This window comes from Heloderma suspectum, chromosome 12 (assembly GCF_057233095.1).
Source record: "Heloderma suspectum isolate Gila_16-S chromosome 12, 16-S_ref, whole genome shotgun sequence".
Lineage (NCBI taxonomy): Eukaryota > Metazoa > Chordata > Lepidosauria > Squamata > Helodermatidae > Heloderma > Heloderma suspectum.
The window spans coordinates 25137846-25156454 of record NC_139469.1 but is presented as its reverse complement, the minus strand read 5'-3'; the positions used below and the strand labels follow the sequence as shown (position 1 = coordinate 25156454).

At 46.2% G+C, this 18609-nt stretch overlaps 2 protein-coding genes across 5 annotated transcripts in view; both read right to left on the bottom strand.

Moving 5' to 3' along the window:
* Window positions 1–6290, bottom strand: part of KLHL10 (kelch like family member 10) — a 15350-nt gene extending 9060 nt beyond the window's left edge. Inside the window, exons 1-2 of one of the 3 annotated variants that reach the window (XM_084818821.1) lie at window positions 6201–6290; window positions 990–1479 (exon numbers count right to left, since the gene is read on the bottom strand). In XM_084818821.1, coding sequence (XP_084674947.1) covers window positions 990–1409 — 420 coding nt within the window. In that variant the 5' untranslated portion in view covers window positions 1410–1479; window positions 6201–6290. Of the gene's footprint in view, window positions 1–989; window positions 1480–3026; window positions 3920–5894; window positions 5934–6200 lie in introns of those variants that run through there. The other 2 variants (XM_084818822.1, XM_084818820.1) reach the window with 2 other exon arrangements.
* Window positions 6257–18609, bottom strand: WDR24 (WD repeat domain 24). Of its 2 annotated transcripts, none has more exons than XR_014785586.1 (10): window positions 18506–18609; window positions 14739–15617; window positions 13766–13943; window positions 12531–13212; window positions 11731–11846; window positions 10120–10241; window positions 9850–9954; window positions 8831–9733; window positions 7896–8080; window positions 6257–6787 (listed from the first exon to the last, which is right to left on the bottom strand). XR_014785586.1 is itself a non-coding variant. In XM_084818819.1 (10 exons), exons 2-10 carry the CDS (start codon window positions 15217–15219, stop codon window positions 6619–6621), a joined length of 2376 nt encoding a protein of 791 aa, XP_084674945.1. In that variant the 5' UTR covers window positions 15220–15617; window positions 18506–18609; the 3' UTR covers window positions 6257–6618. The 2 variants fall into 2 exon arrangements, 1 of the variants encoding a protein (XP_084674945.1); XM_084818819.1 differs by having other exon boundaries at window positions 9396–9733.

The following is an 18609-nucleotide window of genomic DNA, read 5'->3' as shown; positions in this document are numbered from 1 at the left end:
ATACACAAGTATAAATCTACTTCTAAGGGTGCAATCCTATGCATGTTTAGACAGAGAAAAGGCCTACAACTCCCAGCATTCCAGGTGCGGAATACAAACAATCAGTCTCAGGTAGCAAGTGATGGAAAAAGCCTCTCTCTTTCTGAGGTCTTGGGAGAGCTGCTGACAAAAAGGAAGCAATCCTGGACTAGATAGTCCAAGGGTCTGATGCAGTTATAATGCAGCTTTATATGTTCATGGAGGTCAGTGATGTGCTTGCTCTGAGCAAGACCCTTGGCTCAGTGGTACAGCACATGCGTTTTGCAGGAAGAAGATCCAAATTCAGACCCTGAAGAAAAAACGCATCTCAGATAGCAGAAGGTGCTGAGGCCCTGATGGAAGACCCTGAGGTTTTAGAGAGCCAGTGTCAAGCAGAGCAGACAGCGTTGGAGCTACATTGACCAATGGGTCTGTTCTTACATTAAGGCAGCTTCATATGAATTTGGTTGAAAAGTTTAAGCCAGGTCGGGTGGCCACTTATGCATCACCAAAAAAAGAGAGAGAGGGCAATAGAGGACATAATTTTGCATAAAATATGCATATGTTAATTCTTAGAAAGAGCAAATTTAGAACGAATTGCTGTAATTTAGATGGAAATGCATCTCACCGTAGTGAGGGAAGACTGTGACCAGGTGAGCTGTGTGCCTGCTTAATCTGCTGTTTGGGTGTTAAATGCTGATGGGCCACTTCAAGGCCCTTGCTCTGCAATCCCTTCTTAGGGTTCTCTGTCTTTAAACTGGATTTACACTGGACAGCCCTTCAGATAAAGGACACATCCCAAATAAAGGTCACCTTCAAAATAGAGGACAGTCCTCTGGAAACCCTTCAAACAGAGGACTGTCACCTATCAAATAGGACACACAGCTACCCTAAAGCCAGTGCTGCAGATCAGGAAACCAAGTCACTCGATGAGGGAAAAAACAAACCACAAGACACTTTCAAGGGCTAACCTTAGGGAGCAGGACTGCCATGTGCTGCCTTCTGTTTGGGGGATCATGGGCGATCCATTTGAGGATGGCCTCGAAGACGGCGTCTTCCTGTTTCACATTGAGTTCGTCCTTTTCAATGATGTCTTTAAATTCATTGACTGAGAGCTCCAGGAATTCAGTAGACGCCTTCACCATCTCCTCAAAGCTGTGCAGGATGAACATGTAGGCCGCCTGTCGCAGATCGGGGCAGTAGTAGTACTCTGTGAACTTGCAGATGCCAATGCAATTCTCCAGGCACAGCTGACATTTCATGAAGTCGGAACAAGCCCTAACGATGCCCATCACGTTAAACTGGTCAGCAGCCACAAGAAGCCTCTCGACATTGTCCACAGTGATGGGCGCTGTCCTTGTGTAGGCATATTCGATAATGAGCTTCATCATATCTGGGGTAATGCCAGGAATATTATATACTCTTTTCTCTGAGTTGTTCCAGCTACTGGTAAACAGAGCTCTGAAAAAGAACACAACTATTTCTCATTGGTCTTTGTGACATCTTGGGTTCCCGTCCCTCAAGAGAACCATACTGGGTCCACTAAGCTGCTCCAGCCAACCTGCTGAACCTCTCTCAATACCGTCACTCCCCCACCCTTTTTTTGGCTATTCATGGTGGCTGGTGGTGTCATATTATTTGTCAAACGGCATGTTGCTGAAGGTGGAGCATGGAAAATACTGCTCGTGCAGAGCAATGTGGAGTCATACAGCTCTGCACCATCACTCCTACAACCAAGTAGACCTTGCTTGCAACACAGACACATTGCAACCACGCCTATCATCAGACCAGACTGTGCTAAGTCACATCTGGGGCACAGCAAAGGAATCAAGGATGGGATGTTCATCTGATATGGCACCAACATGCGGATTGTGCCCATGCAAACAATCTATGGATGTTTGGGAAAGCACAAATCGTTTTCTTCTTGCATCATGGAGGCTCACCGAGAGCCCATGCTTTCAGTATGCTATAGAATGTGACTGATGCAGGCATCCCAACTTGTATTGCTTTGTAGCTTTCTTGTGCCAGGAGAATCATGTCCTCTGTAGTTATCAGGCTCATATAGTGATAGATCCTGTTCCTAACGTATAGGATATAAACCCTTGATTATGTGACCATGCATGAAAAAATAGGGTTCTCGGCTCTGACGGAAACTGTTACCTCAAAGGCCCCCACCGGGTGCTGAAAACCACCCAGTTTTCTCAAATAGCGTTATGTTCAGCCTCCCCATGCTATACGTCAGTAATGGCTTGGAAGTGTGGCACCATATACTCCCCTTGATAGACAGGAGCTAACAAATCCCCCTTCCTGATAAGTCCCATGATTACAAGAAATCCTTCAGATGGAATCCTATTCTCTGAACAGTAAAGCAGGAACCTACTCAGTCTCAAACCCCAACTGCCATTTCTGCTTTATTCCTATCCTCCAGAGTTTCATTCCTGCCCTCTTCTGTTCTATCTCCTGCTTCACCTTGACTTATTTGGCTTTGATACAAGACCCCACTTTTGGATTATGCTTTGAATAGTGATGTTTGGCATCACCTTGACCTGAAGCTTTTAATTGGTTGGATTGTGAGTTAAGAATACACTCGTTTACTTTTTAGGACTAGTTGGGTTCAATGTTGCTGTAATAGGGTCTGAAAAAGAAAATATTACAGGATGGCCTTCTCAACTATTCTGGTAGCTTTTGTTTCACTAAACGTAGTTATTTAAAAAAGGCACCTATATTGTGGCTTTGGTAATATGGTCACTTATTTATGTTTAATTGATCAGCTAAAAGGCAGATGAACAATTAATAAAAATTATTCAGCTGGTCAGCCGTACTAATGAGCTGCAATTCCCACACAGCTGGGATTATGAGCCAGAGGTTGGATCAAAAGGTGCATCTTTCAAGCCACACGAACTCCAGCATCTATCGTTCTATATGATGAGCCCTGAAGTTAAGAAGACGTGTTCCTGGGAGTCTGGCCAGGATACAAGCTGCCTCTTGGGTATATTAGAAGTACTGACCTAAAATAGGAGCTGCAGCTACAGAGGATGTTCTTGTGGGCATTGAACTCGCACCCGTTGACCTTGATGATTACATCACAGAGCTTCCCTTCCAGTCGAAGTTCATTGAAGACTGTACAAGCCATCGCACTCATCTTCCTCTCCATGTGGCGATGGGAGTACCCCGCCGAAGCAGAGGCATCATCCATTTTTTCAAGGTGGGGGGAGGCAGCGGAAAGAGCTGCCAGGCCTTCCACTTAACCCTCCTCTTGGAAAAAGGGTGTGATTGGTTCAGGGGTTCCAGAACCCCTCCCATAATGAGGCCCCTGACATGACCAGGTTCTAGAATCTTGGCTGTCCTCTGAAGCAAGATAGCCCTGCTCAAAGAGTACAGCATGTGAGGTTTGGACACCCTTTCCTATGCAATTTAAAATAAACCTAATCTATGTGTAGCCAGCCTTTCCCTCATGGTGGGCCAATTTACACACATCAGGCTGAAGGTGGGCCAGAATACAATTTTCTATGATGGCTCTAATTTATATTTAGCAATATAATACATTTAAGTAGAACTACATTGTATTAGTTGAATACTGAAACAATTCTATTGTAAATAAGGTGTATTTCCTTGTCTGCCTCTCTATCAGTGAGGTAGTCATAGATCAGGAGTGGTGGGATGGTGATGGTGGAGGGGGTATGGCTGTTTTGTGGACTAGGGAAAAAACACAATGAAACCAGAACTCTATGCTGCCTATTCCTGACCTAATCCATAATTAAATGTTCACTTACCAACAGAAGTTTGTCTTTACCACTCCTAAGGACATAGCATGACAGATGAACTTAGAATAGCAACGAAGGCATGTAGATGGAAAAACTGGCTAGGCAAGGAACACCACTGAGAAGTATTTAACGAGCATTTGTATTGATGAACTGAACATGGCCAACAATGCAATGTTGCAGCACAGGTCAATGGTGTTGTAGATTACAACAGGAGAGGAACTGTATCAAAGACTTCAGAGAACAACAATATAGTTCAACTTGGCACTCATTAGGTGGAGTGGTTTCTGTTTTACTAATTTAACTTAAAAGAACATCCCAGGGCATGGTCTGAAGATACATGAGGCAGTCACGTTGCTGAAGCTAAGCAGGTCTGGGTCTGGTCAGTGCTTGGACAGGAGACCACCTGGAAACCGTATGTAGCCACCTTGAGTTCCATGATGGAAGAAAGGTGGGATAGAAATGTAATAAATAAATGTATGAGCTGCTGTTGACCTTGAAAGTTGACCACACCTTGGTGTCAGGATACCTGTTAGATCACCTATCTCCTTGTAAGCCTATCTATACACGTAGATCATCTTCTGAGGCCCTCCTTCAGGTGCCCCTACCATCGTAGATGTGGCATGTGACAACTACAGAAAGGGCCTTTTTAGTGTTAGCACCCCAATTATGGAATACTCCCTCCAGGGAGGGTCACTTGGTGCCTACCTTGATATGTCTTTTCAATGCCGAGTGAAGACTTCTTTTATTTTCCCAGACATTCTAAGTATAAGTTTTAACATTTATTTTAATGATTGGTATTATGCTGCTTCTACCTGCTTGTTTTTATTGCATTCTCAGCTCAAGATATATTGATTCTGTATTTATTGCATTTTATATTTTACTGTAAGTTGGTCTGCCCCCATCCCCAAATGTAAGGGTGGGGCAAAAATGTCTAAAGTAAGTAAATGTATACCCTGCTGTTTGGCCCCCGCAAAAGGGCCCTCAGGGCAACTGACTTTAGGCACAATCATTTAATACAAATGCTAAAGGAGTCAGAGGATTTACAAGAAAGATAAATAGTAGTTAAGATTAGGCAACCTAATGCTCTCCAGGTGTTTTGGATTACAACTTCCATCAGCCCCAGCCAGCATTCCCAATGGTAAGGGATTATGGGAGTTGTAGTCCAAAACATCTGGAGGGGCCCAGGTTGCCTACCCCTGGCTAAAGGGTTTCATAGCACAGTGGGAGCTGTGCCAAACACTGGAATAATTTATCTGAAACCTGTACATAATTTAGCACTTCTCCACTTTTGTAATAATTCAGTCTTTGGCAGCAGAAAAGATGCATTTATCATCTGCTGACAAGCAGTTAAGAGACACAGCGCATCCTGATTTCAGCACTGCCCATACACTTTAGGCAGTTGTCGCTATAATTTTTTCTATCCAAGCACAAACTTCCTTCTGTCAGCAAGCCATCGTGCCTCTTCAACTGAATGGTGAAAAATCTTTTTAAAAGGTGAGGCACTTGTGAGAGGCTGAAGGAACAAAGTATGCTTAACCTAGAGTGAAAGTGATTGAGGGAAGCAGCACGTTTTCAAATATTGGAAACAAGATGGAGAACGATCATCCACCTTATTCACTGAGGGTAAGATAACTAGGGGTGCTTCCAGACAAGGCTTTTATTGTGCTATTGCCTTGCCTCATTCATGGAATTTTACGATGGACCATACGACATCTTCCACTCGTAACTATGTTTCCCCACTGCTTCTTACATCTTTTTTCTTACCGCAGAAAATCCATTACAGAAAAGACATAATAGCTGCACAACGCCTTCTGAGGGCTACGACTACTCCATCTGGAAGCACCCTAGGAATGTGATTCAAGAAGGCAAACCATCTGTCCGCCAGCTGAAAATCATGCCAATTTAAAGATGGATAAGTCTTCCCAATTCCCTTTGTTGCATTACAAAAAATAACACATGGGCAGAAAATTTTGTGACTTTGACATTCAGCAAATGAAATCACTGCTAATTGGACTCTTTGTCATTTTTTTGTGGTCTTATGACGATGACTAAAGCCACAATCCTATGTACACTTACCTGGGAGTAAACCCCATTGAATATAGCAGGACTTACATGTGAGTAATTTGATAGGATTGCACTGCATAACCATTTTGTCCTTGAACAGCAGAGGGTCATTATGACTACCTTTGAGAACTCCAGCTCTCGTAAGGCATTTTTATCAGTCTGCTACTTATCATGGTGTCCTAGAACTGTTTAAGAAAAAGTGTAATCTTCACTCACTGACCAGCAATTTGTGTTCTGTATCTGGGAGCTGGAAATTAAGGTTCTGCTAGAATTGCACTGCCAAACACAGATTTTGGGAAGACATTTCCTTTTTGAGGAAGGAATCCAGATGCTGCTCTATAGCTCACTACTTACCATTTAGGAGCATTTATAGAAAAGGATTTGGAAACTCCATACAAAAGAGCAAGCCGTAAAGTTCACTTTGTTCTTTTAATTCAGTATAAAAATTGGGCTGAAGCTCCCAGTTGTCATCTTGACATTAAGAAGTAGGTTTGTGTAGAATCATGATAACAAAAAAAATGTTTACACAGCTGTAAAAAAATAAATAGAAGTGACCAGATGAAGCTTTCCAGAAGACTCCCGAGTGTTAGAAGTTTCACCGCTTGTCAAAGAAGGTACCTTTCCTACACAGCATCCAACACACTACGCTCTCTCACGCAGCTGTCCAGAATGATGGCTTTTAATGCCTCCCACAAAAAGAGGCTCTTGGTGCCGGTTCTAAGCAGTTACTGGACTGTGTTTTGCTTTCCAGCAGACACCGGCTCCCTTCGGTTCAGGTATATTCGCAGAGGTGACCACATCCCGCAGGGCAATGAGAGCTGGTCTCCAGCCATTTCATGATGTGCTGCAGATGGCCGCCATGACTGCAGCCCTGACACCACACAAACAGGCCCTTCACCACATGGTGGCATACGGCGCACATGCTGGCACACTGCCGACACCTGAAAGAAACCAAGGTTCAAATTCCCACACGGCCATGAAGCTCACGTGAGTTTCAGCTGGGCAAGCCACGCACTCTCAGCTTAATCTACCTCATCACAGGGTTGTTGTGAAGGTAAATGGAGGGGAGAGAATCATGAATGCCACCTGAACTCCTTAGAGGAAAGGTGGGATTTAAATACAATAAACAGAATGTGAACCTCAGCTGTAGGAGCATGACCCAGCTGAAATTAAGCATTAAATCAGGGGTTTTAACATATTATTCGTGGTACAATAGTAACTTGAGATGCATAAAGTTCTCCACAGGAATAGATAAGGTAGCTACTGGTAAGAAATACATTCTAGATCAAGATTGCACAACTTATGACCCATTGAGCCTGAAGCAGCACACCAGTCATGGACAGAAGCCCATCAGGAGGAAAACCCTTTTTTGCTGCCTTCCCACCATCATCAAGCACCACCGCAAGGGGCTGAAATCTCTTCTAAATTATATGCCAGTATATTTCTTTAAACTGGAGTCAAACCGTTTGGAAAGGACACACGAGTCACTACATACTATTTGGAGCTGGGGCTGCCTTATCCTTTTTACAGGATATTATATAACATGGTATATTATGGTCTAGACTAATTCTAAGGGTTCATCACTGGATGGTGGCTAATATGTGAATAGTCCTGCCTGTAGCAGGGATATACAACTGATGTTTTTATAGCTTTATGATTTGGTGTAGCCAAGACCTTAGCTGGGGCATTTGAGTACCACTGTAAGCACACACTTTCTAATAATATAAAAACTGTTACAAGTACTGGGGAAGTTTGATCAGCAAATACTTTTGCAAAGTGTTACATGAGAGTGGGCCTATAGCTTAGTAAAGCTTATGTCTCTGCATGCAGATCTTGGGTTCAATCCTCAAAATATATTTAAAATTATCTTGGGTACCAAGGTTGGGAGTGACCTCTGGCTGTGACCTCAGAGAGCCATTGCCATGAAAGTGGACAGTACTGGGCTAGAGGGACCAGCGTTCTGACTCTGAATAAAGCAGCTTCATGTTTATGATTTCCCAATATGTCACAAACTAAGGTCTGCCACACCCCTCTTCACAAACGTCTCACCTGTCACAAATCCAGCCCTTGTTGCTCATAGGCCGTTTGCAATTGCTGCAGTTGATGTGCAGTGTGGTGGAAGCCTGATTGAGGCAGTTGATGGCTCTGCATGTGCTCAGTTTGATCACCTCGTTGGAGATGTTCCACAGCTGGAAGCGCTGCAGCAGGTCAATGTAGGACGTGTACCAGTGTTCCTGTGGAGTTTTAAGACACACACAGAATTGCACACCTGCCTCCAAAGATCTCTTTCAACCTCTCGCATTACTTACTTTCCTTGCTGGAATACAGGTACCCTGCCTTTTCATCTCAGCAAATAGAGCCTCTCAAGGCCATGGGCAACTTCTAATACAGATGAAAAAATGGAAAACAACACCCATATGGATTATATTTCTCTGTAGATGAAAAATATAAGTTGACACTGGCCCCATCTTCATCTTGGAATGACCAGCAGATGTATCCCAACAGCCCTGCATTTGGGGCCAAGCATCACCACAAAGAGCAGCTGTTTATTTCATTAATATGCTGCCCTTCTCTCATCACAAAAGTCAAGGTGGATTACAAAGGGGTCCCAGCCATACACCCATCCAGGCACTGACCAGACCCAGACCTGCACAGCTTCAGCAAGGTGGCTGCATCATGGGTGTCAGGTTCATGCCCTAGGGCGAGGTTCATTAATTCATCCTCTCATCTACCTCCTATCTTATCCAAACCTTCCTCCAGACTGGTTAAGCAGTCAGAGATGCTTCAGAAGTCTCTATGGTATGAAGCTCAAAACAAATGATAAACATAAGAAGTCCAAGATCCACCACAGCTCCTGCTTCTTAGAACTTTTCATTTGTATGCTCTATAAGCAGGTGGACCTTAAAACAAATGAGCAGGAGCCAGACCGCAATGTTTTGCGATCACTGTGGTTCCTCCTGTGAAAAGGGAAATGTGCTGCTCACCCTGTCTCCTCCTGTGAAAAGGGAGAAAAGAAGTGAAGACAGCTGGGCTCTCACACACTCAGAATTTGGCAGGATGTACCCTTCTCAACCTACATATCCAGAGGGAAACATGCTGGGGAGGAAGACTGAGCTGTTTGTATTCGGATTTGCTGACCAAAAAATAAAGCCTTTCATCATCTACTAAGGAATGTTTGCCTTGCCATCTTGGGCTGAGGCCATAGCAGTTCTGGTTCCAGGATTTTTGGTGGGTGGGGGGCTTAGACAAGACACTCTCAGTGGGCCCCCTTCTTCTCCTCTTCACTGCTGTTGCCACTGCCCATTTGCTTGCCTCTTCCTCTGGGCCCAGCTGGCACCACCTTCCAGAAAGAGAGAGGACACGGCCTGCAAAGGTTACTGTTCCTTCTCCTTGCTCACTTGGAGAGGGCAGGTGAACAGACAGCAACAGCCAGGAGCAGCAGAGTAGGAGGTACCAGGCATTGGTAATGGACCACCTATTGGGGTATGGGCCTTGGTAGTTGCCCGATGATGCCGACTACCAACACTGGCCCATAGCATTGGTAGGTACCTGTGCCTGGTCGTCAATCTCCTTCCGGATGCGATCCCCCAACACAATAAGCACGGACACAGCCATCTGCACATCCCCCTGCTCAGCATAGAAGAGCAGCATGTCACGGACGATGGGGCTGAAGAAGTCAGCAGGCAGGCGGTTCTCATACAGAGAGTGAGAGATGGAGATAAGAGAGAAAGATTCCACAGGCGTCAGGGAAACAGTCTCTGCCTCGTTGCCGCTGACATGGGGGGAGTCTGCTTTGTCCTGCAAGTGGTCCAGTGCAGAGGGGTTGTCCACAATCTCATGACGCAAAGGAAAGGCCTCCTGGGGAAGGATGTACTCTTGCTCCTCAGCTGTAAAAAGACATCGATCCATGAGAGTGAAGGCAGGCAGGGAGAGACCTAGCATCTTCACCCAGCACAGAAAGGGACGCAGAAAGGGCCAACAGTGACCCAGGGAACACACTCACTGTGGGGATTTTCGTGGTCCATCATGTACAGGTCATCTTCATCTCCTTCCACATCCCCAAGGAGATAATCTGCAGGGACGTCACTGCCTTCAGTCTCCTCATTCTCTAAACATCCAAGAGAAGAAAGGGGAAAGCAGAAAAGGAAGAAATCATTCTTAAAGGTAAGTGAAATGCTTCTTAAAGGTAAGCAAGTAGATGGGTGTGTGTGCACACATGTATGCAGGGTTGGAGGTGTAAGCGTGCATGTTACTTCTCCATCTCTGTTCATACCATCGTTATTGATCAGGGTAGAGGAAGAATCCATGAGGATGTTTTCAGGACGGCTCTCTCCCTTGCTCCGCTCCAGCCTTGACTCACTGCCCATCCCAGAGGGAATATCTTTCAAGTTAAAGCTGGGAGGGAAACACAGATCCACATTAGCCCCTAGTAAAATCTGATGCTCCCAGCTTCCCTTCTACCTCCTTTCACCCATGTTCCCACTGCCTGTAGTTTCTGGAAACCATACAAAATCCTGCATCATTTTTAATTCAACTTTTCTCATTGCTCAAGCCATCTTGTGTTACATATAAGTACATACAGAGGGATCAGTAACATTTGGCAATTATCAGCAGGGAGTATATTTTTCTACTTAGACATCTGGCCCTATTTCCAAGAGCTCAGAGCGGGCTAGAGCACTTATAAACAAGATACATTCTCTGAAGAACCCACTGGCTTGTATGTACTTGCTGAAACTGGAAGTGTCTCCTATTCCCAATGTAAACAACATGATTCCAAAATTGGCTGGTGCAGACATGTGCAAGAAAACAGCATTTGGGTATTGGAGAACCAATGAGGAGAGGATTCAGAATTTACATTAAAAAATCCAATCCTCAAGTTCCCAAAACTCTTGTATTTGCCCTCCAGCCTCATCAAGGGAACCCTAACCTTTTCCTCCCACTCCCCAAGAATCTGTAGCCAAACCAACACTTTTCTTCTACACACTTTTGCCAAGATTCCTTTCATTATTGAATTCATTATTCAATTATTTTTCCTCATGCCTACTCTCCATCTTGGGACCTCTTTTTCATGGGCCTGAGCTCAAGCAGAAGAGACATTTTAAAATGCCAGAAACAAAAGAAACAGATATTAAAGTTTGAACCATCTCATTGCTAACAATGAGAGCTCCCATATATACACCCACACACAAAAAGTGGAAATACAGTCCTTCACACTGTTATCCAGACTAACCCCCTCCCTAGTCCTAGAACTCAGGGACGCTGATTGGTGGGGGATTCAGGACAGATAAAAGGAAGGACTTCTTCACACAGCGCATAATTAAACTGTGGAATTTGCTACCATAAGACGTAGTGAAGGTACCCATTCCAATGGCTTTAAAAGGGGATTGAACAAATTACTGCAGTAGGAGGCTATCAACGGCTACTAGTCCTGATGCCTCTATGCTACCTCCAGTATCAGAGGCAGTATGCCTATGTACACCAGTTGCTGGGGAACATGGGCAGGAGGGTGCTGTTGCACTCATGTTCTGCTTGTGCGTTTCCTGTCAACAGCTGGTCGGCCACTTTGTGAACAGAATGCTGGACTAGATGGACACTTGGGCTGATCCAGCAGGGCTCTTTTATGTTCAAATGGCACTGATCTATGTAACTGCAACCTCTCATGCTGCTGATCTGTCAGCCCACCTGCATCAGTCTTACCTATCAGGTCACCTGCATTAGCACACACTCTACATCAGTTTTCCCCTATCTGCCGCCCTCCAGAATTCCCATAATCCCCAGCCAGCATCTGAAGGACACCAATTGGTGAAGGCTGGTCAACATTATTTCACCCATCTCACAACCATGCCAAGCTTGAGAATGCAGAAGCTTTGTTGTTGTTGTTTACCTATTCATGAGTGGAAGGCTGGAGCTACTCTTCCCTATGCTGTGATTTAAGTTTGTAGTGGGCATGGTGCTAGGGCTAGAGTAAATAACCCGGAGCATCGTCCACGTCTGAGCAACCTGGCAAGCAAGAGAAAGAACAGAAAGGGTTAACAATCATCAGCCATGTTTTGCAGCTAAGGAAAAGAAATGAAGGCAACTGTGACATAAGGAGCGAGGTCTTGAGCTAATGGCCAGCATAAAAAAATCACAGGTCAGGTCTTAGGGAAGAGGAGAAATGAGCTGTGCACAAGACTGGCTTCCGCGTCATGGAGCAGTGAACTCCTAGCTCCCTGTCAGGGATCCCAGGGCTGGGACCTAGCTTAATGCAGGACCTGGAGTGTGCATGCTCAGGTCTCTTAAGCTTTCTTCAGGCACAGACATATGCAACATGAGCCTCTACAAGTGGCAGGAAATATGATGCCTCTGGACTGACCAGGACTCTTATCGCATGCTAGGAGTCTGGACTTCTGCTCTTCCCTGCTCGATAAAGCTGCACCTTCTGCTTGTAGCACTTCAGGGTCTAACTCGGGCCCTTGCTCTGGTTCCATCCCAAACCTGCAGCTTCAGCAGAACTGATTTCAGGTAACCCAGGTTCGAACACCCACGCTCCAGGCCTGGATTAAAATATGGCAACCCAGCTGTGACACTCCCCTCCCAGGTGCCCACCGTGGGGGAAGAGGTAGTGAGCTGTACCCTCCTTCCGAATTCCCCAAAGCATGCGGGCATAACCACGGCAACTGCTGGAAGGGAGAGAGCCCTTACCTGGTTGCGTTTGAGCTCTTTGGCTACTTTGGCATTATGGTCACAGAGCTCTGCCAGTGGTTTCCCTGTCAGCACATACTGCTTGGCAGTTCGCACAAACCAGTCCATGCTACCAGCATCACACTCTGTGTCTGCTTCGAAGACACTTAGGGCGCTGGAAGAGGAGATGAACTCAAACTGCTCTGTGGGGTCTAGCTTGCGCTTGAAGAAGATAGGGTGGCGCCGGTCACCGATGTAGGGCTTGCGGTTCGAATCTGAGGAGATGAGGCTCTCCTTGGCAGCGAAAGCCAGGTCCCCAAAGAGGCTGTAGCAGAGCCCCTCAGGGTTAGCTCGGTCAATAGGCTGGCTGGCATCCTTGAAGATATGCTGGTAAAGAGTGCTATCCTTGGAGCCAGACAGGAGGAAGTAAGGATCGTGGAGATGACGCCAGACAATCCCCGTGGTGACATCTTTGTGTTCCTCAAACATGGCAGAGGGGATGAAAGGGCGGCGTATGTCCCACACGTAGATGTTGTGGTCCACCATCATAGAGCATGTGGCAATGTGGTGCTTGCATTCTGGTCGCCACTTGACCCTTGCCACAGAGGCTATCGTCTGCACACAGTAGATCTCTTTGGCCCGGTTGGTGTTCATGTCCCAAACCTTCACCATCTTGTCTCGACCCCCTGTTGCCAACCAGCCCCTAGTGGAAGAGAAGCAAAGATGACCTCAAAGGTCAAGTAAACAGTTCAGCAACTGCCACCACTGATCTTATACACTGCTTTATGCAGAAAAGTTACCAATCCACAATTCTGCTAAAGGCTTAGAAACCTCAGAGGGCTTACAGCGAAGCTTCCCGTGACTCTGGAGAGGTCTGGGGTGAGCACGCAGCCCAGCCCTTGCTCTTGCAGACCTCTTTCTTCCCTTTACTGCATTCATCCACATGGCAAAATTCTCATTCTGTAGTTCCTAGCCAGAATCTAGTTCAAATTTAGGAAAATAAATTGTGCTACAGAGTAAAGCACACACATTCTTTGATGGAGAGCTTTGATTTTTATAAGACGACTTATTTCTGTCATGTTTAAAAACGAAGCACTGTACAAAAGATCGTTACTTGAGAGGCAATTTTTAAAAGGTTAATTTTCAGGGACAAAGCTAGAAGGTGCCAGGAGAACAAAGAGAAAAGATAGACAAGGAAGATACTTGAAGACCAGGAACAGAGTTTTCGTTCAGAATCCCAGTCCCTCTGCCCATACCTGTCCTCGGGATGCCAATCGCAACAGAATACAGGACCATTGTGGGCTGTGAACATCCTCTCGTAGCGGTCAGGCCGGCGGATGTCCCACAGCTGAACGTTACCATTCTCAAAGGTTGCAGCAAAGGTAAAGTAATCACGTATACTAAACTGGACGTCACGCACACTTTCTGACTGACCTGAAGGAGAATGCAACAGACAGTATGATTGGCAAGTACTATAAGAAGTGTTGTTGTTTTAATTTAAATTCTAAAAATCAATTTAAAAAGTCATTTTTCTTTTATTTTAAAAAAAATCTATTTTTTTTAACCCTGCATTACAGTACTCCAATGTCAAGGTTACATGAAAGAGTGAATGAGGTCTGCATCAGAGGGAGTGGGGAAAAGAGAGTAAAATCCGTTTGACTCAGTGGAATTGGTAAAAGGCACTCTTGGCTAGGGATGTACCGACTGTCTAAAATCTGTTCCATCTATATTTCTTGGATTGTCAGGCACCTTTCGTTTCGTCATCCGCCCATCAACAGAACCAGATTTTTTTTTTTGAGCTTCCAAATTTGCACAAATTCACACTTGCACAAATCCCCCAAATGCACATAGAATCATAGAATAGTAGGGTTGGAAGGGGTCTACAGGGCCATCGAGTCCAACCCCCTGCTCAATGCAGGAAATCACAAATCCCCTTCACATTTTCACTCTTTAGCCTATGGGGGAAATATGGATTTGGGGCCATTTTTTAATGTTGTGTATTTTTGTATTACTAAATTTGCAAAAAATTCCAGGAAGTTAGAAAAATGGTCTGCGAGTCCTTGGAATCTGCCCGAATGGGGACAAGCCAACCGTTGCGGAATCCACAGGTCAGATTCAGAAACATCTGAACCCATTTGATTCTGTTGTGGATTTCTCCAACATCCCTACCCCTGGCCATTGCTTAAAGTGGAAGATCCAGCCACAACGAGCCCAGAAATGAGTCCTTACCTGAGAACGTGCTAACCGAATCCTTCTTGCGCAAGTCAAAACATTTCATGTAGCCATCTTGGGAACCACTGAGAAGCATATATACCTCTGTGGGGTGGAAGCACACCTTGTTAACTGTTCTCTTGTGCTCGGTGAAAAGCTGGTCCTGCTTGTTACGGGACGGCTTGCCAAGGTTCCAGGTCACAACAACACCATTGGTGGCTGCTGTCGCCAGCAAGTTCTCATCCATCTGGTGCCACACCACATCGGCACAGCTGAAGTTCAGAGATGGCTTGCGGCCCACACGCAAGTTCAGCTTCTCCACAAATTGGTCTTCTTCTATGGAGTAGATCTTAAAGATGTTGCGCCCAGCTACCACCACCTGGGCAGCATCACGACACACACTAATGGCGTTGGCAGGGGCATCCAGGTGGCAGAACATGGTCCGTCCAGTGATGGTATTGCCACCAAGGGCAGTGGTCACCCTAGCCATTTTCTCCATGGCTGTCTTCTAAGGGTCTCCCTATATTGCCAAGGTTATCTCCCAATGACCACAGAGCAAGAGCTTCTACAGCTATACTGTGAGGCACACCATTACAAAATGGTTGGCTGCTTATTATTACAACCCAGCACTTCAGATAAGCTTCTGCCGAAATATGGGTATCATCTTAATGCAAGCAAAAGCCATAATTCTATCATACAAAGCAGATACTACAGTTACGGGGTCAGATGCAGCCACTTCAAATATGCATTTAGTTTATTCAGCGATCCTTGAAATCTCTTAGTAATCTGTTGGTAATCTGTTAAAGACTTCTCCTTTTTCCTCTTAAATCAAGTAAAGTTTTGACAAAAACTCTTTATTTGCAGAAAAGTTTCTGACTGAAGAAACTCAGCAACATTCTGTAAAACAAGACAGAATTGTTCAGGAAGGAAGGAAATTAACATAACACACATAAGAAGTGAGGGAATCTCTCTGATCATTTTACTCTGAAACAAGAACAATGACTACCACCATAGCGTTGGTGTTTGTTTCTACATATACACAGAGATCCAGTGTGGTGTAGTGGCTAGAGTGTTGAACTGGGAGTCGGGAGATCCGGGTTCTAGTCCCCACTCGGCCATGGAAGCTCACTGGGTGACTTTGAGCCAGTTACAGACTCTCAGCCCAACCCACCTCACAGGGTTGTTGTTGTGAGGATAAAATGGAGGAGGAGGAGGACTATGTATGCTGCCTTGGGTTCTTTAAGGTGGAAAAAAGGCAGGATATAAATGCAATAAATAAATAAATAAATAATACATATACATTCCATAAAAGGTGAGACACAACTAAAACACTCCTTTTTGATGAGCAGTTAACACTACGGCTGTAAACTAGTAGATCACCTAAAGCTCCAACTGTTTGGGTCAGTTTGAATAAGTGGCATTGAAAATTAATAGCGCATATTTATTTTAGAAGCTATTTTGCTTCTGAAGGGTTATGCAACAGGGAGTCAAAATAAAATACCAGGGATGGCCTCTTTCTTTCTAACAATGACATATTGTACATTAAATTGTAACTTACCTTATACTGAATCAAGTGCTCAAAAAGGCACCCATACTGAGGTTTTGGTAATCAGGTTTATTTAAATGTAATTTATTATTACACTGATTAATTGGTTAATCTTTTTTTTTTTTTTTAATCTTGCTTGATAGTCCAGCTTGAGAGATCCGTCTCTCCCTTTGTCAAAATGTCGTAGGGCACAATCCTATGGGGATAGGCCACTTCCGAACTCGGAGGCGACTGCCTATCCAATGCAGGGCAGGAGAAGCATGGAGGGGATCATTCCCTCTGCGCTCCTCCTGCCTTGCATTTGTGGCTAGACAGCCAATTTCAGCTGTCTAGCTGCGGGACGGCGGAGAGCGGGAGGCGGCTGCTGGATGACACATAGGATGTGTCGTACTGGCATTTCCTCCTTCCCCGCCCTGGAACGCTCCCTGGAATGCCCCGTTTTGGCTACTCCACGCTCCTCTTCCGAGCGTGGGGCTGTTCCGTGCTGCCTGCGAGGCAGCTTGGAAGGGGGGGAAGGTCGGTTCCTGGAGAACCAACCTTCCCCCTCTTCCAAGCTGCCTCGCAGGCAGCATGGAACAGCCCCGTGCTCGGAAGAGCAGCGTGGAGTAGCCAAAACGGGGCGTTCCGAGGTCGGTTCCCGGAAAACCAGATATCCTATGGCCATCTACCCGCTGACTAGCAGCCATAGGATTGCTCCCTCCATAGATATTTGACAAGTCATTTGACAGAAGATATTCGACAGAATCTTTGCTCAGGCACAAAGCTTACCTTGGGCCAGTCACTAACATTCTCTTAGCCTAAGCTATCTCATAGGATTGTTGTTGGAAAATAAACACAATAATTTCAAAGGGCATGATACAATGTGATAAAAACAGGAGCCACAACAGAGACCACCCAATCTTTTTGTTTTAACCTTAAAGAAGCTTGGGCAAGGGTCTTGGATCACGCAGCGTTGCTGAGGAAGTGGTGTTAAACACTCCTCCATGCGTTTTTTCTGATCCAAATCCCCACCTCATCCTGAAGTTGCTATTAGCCCCACTGGGGAAAACAAATATACAGGCACTATAACTTAAAAAGCTGTTGCCAGCACATCTGTTTCTTGATCGGTCCTTGTCAAAACCCCAACATCAAGGAGAGGACCGTTATTCCTCTTGAATTAAAACCCGAGATCAACATCATTATCAATTTAATTAATCTTGCGAATGCAAAGCGTTCACTCTCGAGGTGGCCCTCACAGGATCATAGGGTTGGAAGGGGCCTACAAGACCATCGAGTCCAACCTTCTGCTCAGTGCGGGAAGCCTGATTCCCAGGCGGACTCCCATCCAAGTACTAACCAGGGCTGACCCTGCTTAGCTTCCGAGATCAGGCCCATTCATCCCTTTGCTCGACATTAAGCTACTCACCTCCTCTTACTACCCACGCAGTTTGCTTTTTTATAGATAGTTAAGCGCATAATCCTATGCAGGTGTAGACAGAAATAAGTCCTACAACTCCCCGCATCCCTGCCGGCTGGGGGGTGCCGGGAGCTGCAGGGCTGATTTCTGTCTAGACCGGCCTAGGAGCGCACCCTTAGATACTGAAACGGCCTTCTCCAAATGGCCTACATACAGCAGCCGTCCTCAACCTGGTGCCCTCCAGATGTTTTCAACTACAACTCCCAGGATTCCTGACCATAGGGCTTGCCGGCTGGGGATGCTAGGATCAGTAGTCCAACGCGTCTGGAAGGCCCCAAATTGGGGAAAGAGCTGCCCCTCAGCTCCCGTCACCCCACCACTGGCCATTCCGGCTGGGGCTGATGGGAGTCGTTGTCCTAAACACCTGGAGGGCGTCAAGCCAGGGAAGGCTGTACTAAAAGGCGGCTCAGGCTCCCCTGTGCCTCGCCTCGCCTCGCCTCGCCTCGCCTCGCCCCGTCTGTTGGCCTGCGCAGGGAGCATCCGGCTGCGCTTATATTCAGCGGCTGGGGCTGGGGGAGTAAGGCGCTCTGGACATGCTCGGCGGCACTGCAGCATTCCTCCTCAGGGAAAAGAACCCCCGAGCAGTGCAAAACAACACGAAACACCCCGCCGCGAAATAAAAAGGTTCGGGGGGCTCCAGCGTAAGGATCCCCTCCTCGCCGTTCCCCCCCCCCCCACAATCCTTCCGCCTTGGGCCTGGCCTGGCCTGGCCTTCCCACCTCCAGCGCGCGGGAGGTGAGGAAGCGCTGAGGTAAAATTCGACCGCGCCGCGCCGCGCCTCACCTGGCGGCGGCGCGTGGAGCAGAGGGAAGCAGCCGGGCCGACCCCGGGCAGCCTCCGCCCCAGGCCCCTGCAGGCCCTCCGTCATTCTTCCGCCGCGGAAATCC

Excerpts from the sequence above, each read along its gene's own strand:
- WDR24 (XM_084818819.1), bottom strand. The coding sequence starts at position 15,219 with ATGGAGAAAATGGCTAGGGTGACCACTGCCCTTGGTGGCAATACCATC. Across the intron at positions 13,944-14,738 it reads TTCGGTTAGCACGTTCTCAG|GTCAGTCAGAAAGTGTGCGT; the intron begins GTAAGGACTCAT and ends ATTCTCCTTCAG. Across the intron at positions 13,213-13,765 it reads GATTGGCATCCCGAGGACAG|GGGCTGGTTGGCAACAGGGG; the intron begins GTATGGGCAGAG and ends CTCTTCCACTAG.